The following is a 10,662-nucleotide window of genomic DNA, read 5'->3' as shown; positions in this document are numbered from 1 at the left end:
AACTGTTCCAGCTGCAGCTTGGTCTTCTCTCTTTTGTCAGTGTCACATATCTGAACTATGCATCATAGCAGGTCTCACTGGCATCTCTTAATGAATGATGCACATACAAAATAACACAAATGCGAGAAAAAAAAAGTCTTTGGGCACAAATATCTCTGAAATTTCTGCCATTAAAGTTTATATAACGGAACATAACAGAAGACTGTATTTCTAGACAAAATACTAGTCAAGCAACATCAAAGTAAAAAAAAAAACCTCCTTCAGACAACCATCTATGTAAACTTTCTGAGGAGTACAAACAAAATATTAATACATTTCTTATTGTAATTCAAAATCCTTGTCTAATTTTCTGGCATGTTCATTTTTTCTTTGAATAAAAACCACCATGACCCGAAACACACCTGTGTTAATGACAGTCATGGCAGCCTCACTCACCTCCATTTGTAAGAGTCCACAGAAAAGCCAGAACAACACACTTGATCCCGATTATCCTGCTCAGTTCCATATTCCTGCTGCTGAATCAAACTTCATAACAGAAGAAAAAAGAAGTCTCTCTTAGAACATGTAGTTTTGGCGTTCTAGATTTCTGCCTCCACGCCCACAGAATGAACTGTTTCTCTTTAGCCTGCCATATTGTTTCCTGGTATGTTTAGATCCATTCATAATAACTACCATGATAATGGTTAGTTATAATGGTTAGAATAAGGTATTATGCATATGTACGCATAAGATAACACCTCACTCAACTCCTTTTATCCACCGACAGTTCAGGATGGTCAAAAACACGATGGACTTGATCCCAGTCATTAGTTGGTTCAGTTCTAGTTGCCTCCCTGTTACTTCATCAGTGTTTGAAAAAAGAACCAACATGTTACTGGCTCATAACAAAACTCATCGAGCTTGTTTGTTTGCTTGTGACGCTGTCAAGTGTCTTCAAACTATGACTCAGGGAAGTGTTTGAAATAGCTAGGTGTGGTAAGAAGAAAAGAATGACTTGTCAATCATCAACTTTTCACAGGAAGAGTCATTCGCTGAAATGCTACCAAACCTTTTACTGCGTCTTTCTTTATTTTAGCTGCTCTCACAATCCAGGATTCAAGTGCAACTGTCCTCCCCTCACACATGTGCACACGCTAAACACTAAAAACATTGATTTCATTTATACAAAAAAAAGGTAGGACTCCCGAGTGCCTGTGATTACTGATCCAGCATAGGTTACTTTGTAGGTAAACCTTTTCAGTGCATTCAAATCACAAGTGCAGATCACATTATGCTAATCAATAAATATCATTTTCATAAACCAGCATGAGCAACAGTGCAAGAGAATCATGTCATGCTTTTTGTAGTTATTTAGTAAATCGATTCACAACTGCACACCAAAATCACGTATAATATTCAATCACCAGCCACTCTGTTAAGTACACCTATTCAACTGCTCATGAATGCAAATATCTTATCAGCCAATCATATGGCAGCAAATCAATCCATTTAGGCACATAGACATGGCCATCACAACTTGCTAAAGTTGTTAAACTTGTTTATTACTCAAGTTTAAGAGTGCTTGAGGTTTGTATGTGAGCTAAACTGCTGGGTGTTGTAGCAAACTTTCAACCAGAAGATGTCACTAAAAATATACAACATCTATTAAAAGACAGTTTAAAGTTTAGCTGCTCAGGATCAAACTCCATCAGGGAGTTTTGCAGGTCCTCGCAGAAGAACCTTTAAAATTCACTGATGTGAAGGCAGAAGGACAGTGAGTAGTTCTATCATCTGCCATCAACCCTGCAGGTTGGGGAGCCCGGCTAGATGGGAGTCGGATTTTTGTTTTAAAACGTGAAAAAAAGAAAATTTAAAATGTCTGCTGCTTTAGTTAAACTTAACTGTGACAAACACATTATTTTATTTTATTTAATACACATTACAAATAATCTACATCTCTTGTTTTTGTTGTGCTGACTACTTTTTTCTGTAAGAAAGACTCGGTCACATGATCATTTTGAAACAGTGAGATGATGCTGCAGATTCAGTTAATTTCAGTGAATTAAATTACCCAGGTGAAGTAAGTCTCTGCAGTTTTTTCCAGTGATACTGACAGACCAAACAGTTCATGACAAAATAAATTACACATATCTCTAAATCTATCTTCTTCATACTATTTTTTCATGAGCACTGTTTGTTCATAATACAAGACTCCACAGAAAAGTCAGAAAAATGCATTTGATCTCAGTCATTGTGCTGCTGCTGCACCAGTGTTAAAAAAGGATCAAGTTAAATCTACTAATGTTTTTCTTTCTTTTTTTTTACTTTTTAAAAATAATTTCTTTTGTCAGACTTCATAACTCCCCAAATTTCCCCCTGTAATTGTATTATTTTTTGTAAAATTTGTACTACTAAATAAAACAAAACAAAAACTTCATAATTAAATCAAAGACTGTGCAATCTAGACAGCTACTTTAATGTAGCTTATATAATTATATAATTTAATTCCTCAAATGTAACCACAGACAAGTTGTAATCTTGTTGTTATTTCATCATTTTAACAGTCAGTAAATTTGGATGAAATGAGGCCAAACCTGACTACAGGCTCACTTGTGGTCACTGGACAGTTGTAAACAAATCCCTGCAGCTCAGTGGTTCCTCTCCAGTATCACATTTTGTCTTATCTACAGATGACATAAACTAAATCATGAAAACACAACATAATGATATTTACTGAAGCTTTTCACTAGAAAATGACAGAAAACAACAAAGCGTCTTTGTTTAGAGGAAGACATTTAAAATAAATTATTTAGAACAGTCGATGAATCTGAGAACATGTTTCTGAGTGAAAGAGATAGAAAATAGTTGTGTTTCTCTAACAGGAGGAGCTTCTTCATACTAAACAGGACACAGAGACACTGATGCATTAGGATTGAAACCAAATCCAGGATAAATAGGTTCAGTGAATGTGGTGTTAAAGGTGTGGAGGTGAATCAGAGTGTCAGAGGAGACTCTGTAGAAGGACAGGATGCCAGCAGGACAGTCCACGTACACGGCTACTCTGTTAGAGGCAGAAGACGTGGAGGAGGAGTAGGAGGAAGACATGCTTCCGTTATTGTGCCACACAGAACGAGGGCGACCATCGCTGTAGCATTCCAGTCTCCAGGACTGATCGTTCCTTCCAAACACGCAGTCTTTACTGTCGCCTTTCCTTTCAATTCCTCTGTAACTCACTGATATATCGATCCCTCCAGTCCACTCGACCTCCCAGTAACAGCGACCAGTCAGACCATCTGTACACAGCAGCTGATACCAGTAATCAAATCTGTCTGGATGATCAGGATATGACTGAACCTCCTTCACCTGTGTCACCTTCCTGTTGTTGTCGGACAGTTTGAGGTATTTATTTATTGTGTTTGTGTCGATTGTGAGTTGACAGGAATCTGGTGGAGACAACAAACACAACAATGTTGTCGTTTTGATGACATCAAAGATGTGACTGAGTGATGCAACAGTTTGAAAATAGTTAAATCTGTGCCGCCTTGTTTTTATGAATGTTAAAAACTTACACTTCCTCAGACCGTCTGGTCTCAACCATCGGACTCCAGCTGGCTCCACCCTGAGAGGAGGAGAGGGTTCAGACCGCCGTCTTTCAGCATGCACACACAGTCCAACTTTTTCACAAAGACACTTTAATGGATTTTCAGTTCTTTGAGGCAGTTGTTGGATTGTTTTTCATAGCAGTAAATCCATAACGTCAAACCTTGGTTCAACAATTTTGCTGAGCACTGTATTGATAGTATGATAATAAGTGAAGAGAATATCATCAAGATCCTTTTGCTACCCTGATTCATTACTTTTATTGAGGTGCTGCTTAAGTCAGCACTGAATAGCCCATATATGTCCTTTACTAGCATACTCATATGTTCATTGCAGATACTCCACTCAGTTATCAGTTTTTATTCTGTCCTCTTCTTGTTTGCTTTAAAATTACAGAGAACATTAATCACTCTGTGACCTTTTATTGGTATTTACTGATTTTTTTGCAGGCCTTAGGCCATATAATATCAGTTCGTTTTAAATTAGTTTTGCCTCAGAGACAATGTCAGCATGTTCCTGAGATCATGCAATCATTTTCATGCCTGAGGGCCCAAAGATCACAGGCATCGAATGCTGATTTACAGCCTTCAGCATAAATACGTCATTACTGGTAAACTCGACTAACGTTTCTGTTGTGAGCAAAGAAAAAATTGTCCCTGCATATGTGATTGCTCAGGTCATATCTTTATGAAACAAACAGAAACAAAGCGAGGACACAGAAAATGTTTCCTCCACTGTTAAACATTCTCCTCATACCTTAAAGTGTCTAGTTTCCAACATGGATCCTTCAGTCCACTTAACAACAGCTTCATTCCTGAGTCTCCTGGATCATTATAGCTCAGATCCAGCTCTTTCAGATGGGAGGGGTTGGCACTCAGAGCTGAAGCCAGAGAAATACATCCTTGCTCTGTGATCAGACAGCCTGACAGACTGAAGACACAAAAAACAACAATCTATCTGTGAACACTTCACTGAAGCTTTTTTCTTTTTGTGATACACAGCCATCTACTCATTCACTTCAGTTTAGATTTATTTTAATATGATAATTTAGACAGATAACACCAGTTGTCTTAAATTGTGTAATGACGCACATCTATGTTCAGAAACTCTAGGAACTATTTTGATCCAAGAACTACAGGGAGAGCAAAAGACTCTGTTGGTAAAATATGATGCCATAAGTGTCATTGAGATATGATGGTGCCTGAACGTTCAGGCCTTTGTACATTAGACTGACTCTGGAAAGAGTATGTTTCTAAATTTAATGATATTGATCAGTATTGTTTGTTGTTGTTGTTTAATTATAAAAAAAAAAATCCACAATAATTATTCTGAATTATTACAGTGAACTTTATATAACATAAAAATATATTTGAGCCCTGTAGAAGTTGAAGATTAACCTTTGTGTGTGAGAAACACTTTTCCATGAACAAATTGAAATCCATCAGATAAACAGCATTCAAATCATTGTAGCCAATTTCCTTTAATAAAAACATTGTATTCTAGCCTCTGTAGTATAATGCACTATATCAAATGCAGCACTGAGGTCTAGGAGGACAAGCACAGAGATGAGTCAACTGTCAAAGGCCATAAGAAGATCAATATTAACCTTCAACAGTGCTCTTTCTGTGTTATAATGAACTCTAAAGCCTAAAACTGACCTACAAGAACTCCTCAGATGTTTTTAATGAAAGGAAGATTAGAAATTATCCTACAATTAGCTTATAAGCTGGATCATGTAAAGGCCTTTTAAGTAATGGTTTAATTACAACTACATTAAAAGCTCTGTTGTACATTCATTTTTAATAAAGATAAATTTTGCTTTAAAATTGAACTGTCTATGCAATAATATAATTACGCTTTTAAAAGATCAGAGAAAAAGTCGGATTCCTGACCTCAAAGTTTCCAGTGTACAATGCGAACTCTCCAGTCCAGAAGAGAGAAGTTTCACTCCAGAATCCTGCAGGTCATTATTACTCAGGTCCAGCTCTGTCAGACTACAGGACCGACAGCGGAGAACTGAAGTCAGAGCTTCACAGCTTCTCTCTGAGAGGTTACAGCCACTCAGTCTGTAAAAAATAAAATAAAATATGTAAAACTTTTATTTTGACACTCAGCGAGAAAAGCAAATATTTCCTTGATAAAGTCACAACTTGTGAATAAGTAAAAACCTAATTTAAGTTTAGACCAAAAAGAGAACACTTTCACATTTTCTTAGTAAGTCAAAATACTTGTAGGAGCCATTTTTGGGTTGATACCTTATGTATGCCGCTAGAGGTCACCTTTAGAGTTTTTCTGTATGTTTATGTGAAAGTATTTAAGGTAGACACACATATTTAACTGTTGTGTGTGAGAAACACTTTTACATGAACAGTTTGTGACTACTGCACTGCTATGTTAAATTGTGAAAATAAAGAATCTAAAGGACAAGATGAGTAAGGTTTGGAATTATTGAACTGGATCAAGTTTAATAAATGAATGCATAACAGTGACACCGCGTCACCCCCGCCAACGAACATCTCAGTGGCTTCAAGCATAGGATTAGCCTCTACAATACTTATACAAAGCTGGCAGATATAGTTCAGTACCCACTTCACTGGTACAAGCATACACCACTGCTGGTCATTTTCCTGATTTTAAACTGTGATTTTTGTTTCTATGTACAGCTCCTTGTTTAACCACATAGCAATCCTTAATGCAGACTTTTAGTTAATCCTTTCTAAAACAAGCAGGTTAGACCTTTCTCTTTTAAAACTACTCTTCCTAAAAGCATAGTTCTCTTTTGATTGGTCTATTTCAGGAAACAGAAAGGGCAGCACTTAATGTTTGGGAGCCCCACCTCCTCTGCCTTGTACTTTAGTTGTTCTGAAAACATACCTTTAGACTGGAGTGTCTGGACTCCAGTCTAAAGACTGGACTGTCTATACAAAAAAGTGTCTCTGTAAAAAGCTGTGCAGTCCAAATTTTTCCTCCTAACTAGATGGTATCATAGCAGACATAATAGAGATTTAAACAATAAGATAAGGGGTTACGATGAAGGTTAGTTACACTGAGACTGAGCTATGTTCAGTACCATCAAAAGAAGACATACAGTCTGCTGACTAAATTATAAGGATTAGAATTGAAAAACAAAACTCCTGACTTAGAAACAAAATCATGAGTGAACAACCTGATTCTAGGGGGCTGAGATATCAGACCTATGTTGTTGTTGTTGTCGTCTATCTAGGTTCTCAGTCACCCAGCACATAGAGTGAGGCCAGAAAGATATAACACTGCTCCAAGAAAAGTGAACCTGAAATTTCTTAACAACAGGCTCAAACTGAGGGTAATTTATCTATAATGATATTTTCCAGAAATGCTAATACTTTCTGTTGTTATGAAACATTAAAAATATCCTACAATTGATTGTGAGTGCATATGACCATTTAATTTAAAAGTTACGCCTATGTGAGCAGTGTAAATTGCCAGCAGCCATTACACTATTTAGGTTTCTTGAATTTTGCATGCCTGTTTTTTTGAAAAGTAGAATCAATATTTTCAAAACAAAAGGATGAGAACGCGTTTGCTTACAGAGCTTTGTTGGAGGCTTTAATCACTGGCATCAGCCTCAGCAGAGCCTCCTCTGAAGCAGAGTATTTCTTCAGGTCAAACACATCTAGATCTTCCTCTGATGACAGTAAGATGAAGACCAGAGCTGACCACTGAGCAGGAGACAGTTTCTCTGTAGACAGCCTTCCTGAACTCAGGGATTGTTGGATCTCATCCACTAGAGAACGATCATTCAGTTCATTCAGACAGTGGAACAGATTGATGCTTTTCTCTGCAGACAGATTCTCATTAATATTCTCCTTGATGTACTTGACTGTTTCCTGATTGGTCTGTGAGCTACTTCCTGTCTCTGTAAGCAGGCCTTGTAGGAGACTCTGATTGGTTTGTAGTGATAGTCCCAGGAGGAAGCGGAGAAACAAGTCCAGGTGTCCATTTGTACTCTGTAAAGCTTTGTTCACAGCATTCTGGTAGAAGGGTGTAGGATCTCTTGTTTCAGAGTTCTGAGATGTCATCTCTTTCTCTTCCAGAAGATTAATACCAGAGTTGATCAAAGTCAGGTGGACATGAAGAGCAGCCAGAAATTCCTGGATGCTCAAATGGATGAAGCAGAAAACCTTGTTCTGGTACAGTCCTCTCTCCTCTTTAAAAATCTGTGTGAACACTCCCGAACACACTGATGCTGCTCTGATATCGATGCCACTCTCCGTCAGGTCTGATTCATAGAAGATCAGGTTTCCTTTCTGCAGCTGTTCAAAAGCCAATTTTCCCAGAGACTCAGTCATCTTCCTGCTCTCCGGACTCCAGTGTGGATCTGTTTCAGCTCCTCCATCATACTTGACCTTCTTTACTTTGGCCTGAACCACCAGGAAGTGGATGTACATCTCGGTCAGGGTCTTGGGCAGCTGTCCTCCCTCTCTGGTTTTCAGCACATCCTCCAGAACTGTAGCAGTGATCCAGCAGAAGACTGGGATGTGGCACATGATGTGGATGCTTCGTGTTCTCTTGATGTGGGAGATGATTCTAGAGGCCTGCTTCTTATCTCTGAATCTCTTCCTGAAGTACTCCTCTTTCTGAGGGTCAGTGAACCCTCTAACCTCTGTCACCATGTCAACATATTGAGGAGGGATCTGACTGGCTGCTGCAGGGCGTGTGGTTACCCATAGGCGAGCAGAGGGAAATAGATTCCGTCTGATGAGGTTGGTCAGAAGCACATCCATTGAGGTGGACTCTGTTACATCAGTCAGCGTCTCAAAGGTTTGGAAGTCCAGAGGGAGTCTACACTCATCCAGACCATCAAAGATGAACACAACCCGGAAGTCTTCGAAGCTGCAGATTCCTGATCCTTTGGTTTCAGGAAAGAAGTGATGAACAAGTTCCATCAAGCTGAACTTTTTCTCTTTCAGCACATTCAGCTCTCTGAAAGTGAATGGAAACATGAACTGGATGTCCTGGTTGGTTTTGTCTTCAGCCCAGTCCAGCGTGAACTTCTGTGTTAAGACTGTTTTCCCAATCCCAGCCACTCCCTTTGTCAGCACTGTTCTGATTGGTTCATGTCTCTCAGGTGAGCCTTTAAAGATGTCTTCTTGTCTGATTGTTGTTTCTGAACTATCTGATTTTTTGGATGCTGTTTCAATCTGTCTAACCTCGTGTTCATCATTGACCTCTGTGGTCCCTCCCTCTGTGATGTAGAGCTCTGTGTAGATCTGATTCAGCAGGGTTGGGTTTCCTGCTTTAGCGATCCCCTCAAACACACACTGGAACTTCTTCTTCAGTTTTGATTTAAGCTCACTTTGACTCGATTGGAAATTCCTAAAAAATGTTTCTGAAGGAACAAACAGACAAAAAATAGAAGTCAAGGACTTGTCAAGTTCATATGTTGTGAGTATATATTGGTCCATTAATAAATGTATCAAACAGCATGAATCTTTAGACGCATCCTCTTACTGCTCTGCAGATGGTTAGCGAGCTCCTCCTGCTTCATTCTCCTAAGAAAGAACAGTGTGATCTTAACCAATGCTTCTCGGCTGCTCCTCCTCTGCTCTTCATCCTCACTCTCTAACATCTCCTCATCCTCCCTCTGACTCTCTAAGAATTCTGGGTAATCTGGAGTCAGAACCTTCTGGATCTTCTTCAGTTCATTCTTCACATAAGTGACAATGCTGTCCTCCAGCAGCTGCAACAGAATACTTTAAAAATTACCTGGTCACCCCATAAACACAAGCAGTTGCAACACATAGGGAAATAAAAAAAAGAAAAAGAAATGAAAAGTATAAAGACCCAGGAACAATAAAGAGAACAAAACGCAAACTACAAAAGAGAAAAGACTAAATGCAGTGATGATTTATAAATGCTTAAGCAGTAAAAGAGGGGACATAATCAGTGCATCATGGGAAGTCCTCCAGGAACCTAAGCCTTCAGCAGCATAACTAAGTGATGGTTAATGATCACCTCATTCAGTCCTCACTATAAGCTTCATCAAACAGCAAAGTTTTAAGGCTAATCTTAGAACTAGAGCAGCCATTTGTCTCCCGAACACAAACTGAGAGCTGTTTCCACACGAGGGAGCCCTGACAGCTGAATGCTTTCTCTTCTATTTTACTTTCAGAAACTCTAAAGTGCACTTTTGGGATAATAAGGTACAGTAACAAAGTAGAAATACTTTGTACTTAAGTAAATGTGTCAGGTATCTTCAGTATTTATTTTTCTGACAACTTTTTCTTTTACTCCCTACAAATTAACACAAATATTTGTACTTACTACCCCTTACATTTTCAAAACAGACTTGTTACTTTTGGTTCATCGATAGCATTTATACTCAGGGGTTTAAGTGGGCTGGAATGGTGCATGTGTCCATAAACTGTGGTCATGGTACTTAAACATTTAGTTAGTTCTACAGAAGAGGAGCGAGCATAAAGGAAGTACACATTTTTTAACTGTCAGGTACTTTAATATTTGACATTTCTATCAGCTCCACAAACGTCAGCAAACTCAAACTGTTTGTGTGCAGTTTGTCTCACAGTGTGTTGCAAGCTAAAGGTCCAGCTGCTGTTTTTCACAGGGAGAGAAAAGAGCATGAGATAAGATGAAGGAAAGGCAGAACAGGAGGAAGAGAAGTTAGATTTAAAGGTAAGGCCTGCTCAGTGACACAGTTGTCATTTTTAACCACATATTGGATCTGTACATGATGTGTTTTGATAAATAATGTATTTTCATATTGTCAATCATCCTGCAAAACAAACTAAGCTATACTTATTTTGTGTTATTTAAATGTTACACAAAAGCACTGGTAGTTTGTAAAGAGGTTAGCTTTCTGCAAATTTATTGCAAATTCATTTTATTTTTATTTTTGCACGGTGGCCGGTTAGTGTTGGGTTACATCAAGCACAGTAGACTAACATGCATTTAAGATAATGATAGATTCATTCAAATAGCTGGTTAAACTGCTGCCAGTTTGTTGAATTCAACAATTCAGATTAAATCAGCTGAACACAGCCTGTGCAAAAATCTACTGGATCTGACAATACAAATTTTTGTGAG

General features: G+C 38.4%; 2 protein-coding genes across 2 annotated transcripts in view; both read right to left on the bottom strand.

Annotated features, from left to right (window-relative positions):
* The window catches only part of LOC102209241 (V-set domain-containing T-cell activation inhibitor 1-like), a gene marked incomplete at its 3' end in the record, with an annotated part of 4,921 nt that extends 4,073 nt beyond the window's left edge, over positions 1-848 (bottom strand). Inside the window, exon 1 of the mRNA XM_013915819.1 lies at positions 436-848. Within this exon, the coding sequence (XP_013771273.1) occupies positions 436-505 (70 nt within the window). The remainder of the gene's footprint in view (positions 1-435) is intronic.
* A 2,029-nt stretch (positions 849-2,877) lies between these two features.
* Positions 2,878-10,662, bottom strand: part of LOC102208966 (protein NLRC3-like) — an 11,137-nt gene continuing 3,352 nt past the window's right edge. The window contains exons 5-10 of the mRNA XM_013915818.1: positions 9,041-9,298; positions 7,147-8,909; positions 5,472-5,645; positions 4,336-4,509; positions 3,549-3,598; positions 2,878-3,422 (exon numbers count right to left, since the gene is read on the bottom strand). Coding sequence (XP_013771272.1) covers positions 2,878-3,422; positions 3,549-3,598; positions 4,336-4,509; positions 5,472-5,645; positions 7,147-8,909; positions 9,041-9,298 — 2,964 coding nt within the window. The remainder of the gene's footprint in view (positions 3,423-3,548; positions 3,599-4,335; positions 4,510-5,471; positions 5,646-7,146; positions 8,910-9,040; positions 9,299-10,662) is intronic.

Source organism: Pundamilia nyererei, unplaced genomic scaffold, assembly GCF_000239375.1.
Source record: "Pundamilia nyererei isolate P.nyererei 1_Seehausen unplaced genomic scaffold, PunNye1.0 scaffold00371, whole genome shotgun sequence".
NCBI classification, from domain to species: Eukaryota; Metazoa; Chordata; class Actinopteri; order Cichliformes; family Cichlidae; genus Pundamilia; species Pundamilia nyererei.
This window is presented reverse-complemented; position numbering and strand designations above follow the sequence as displayed.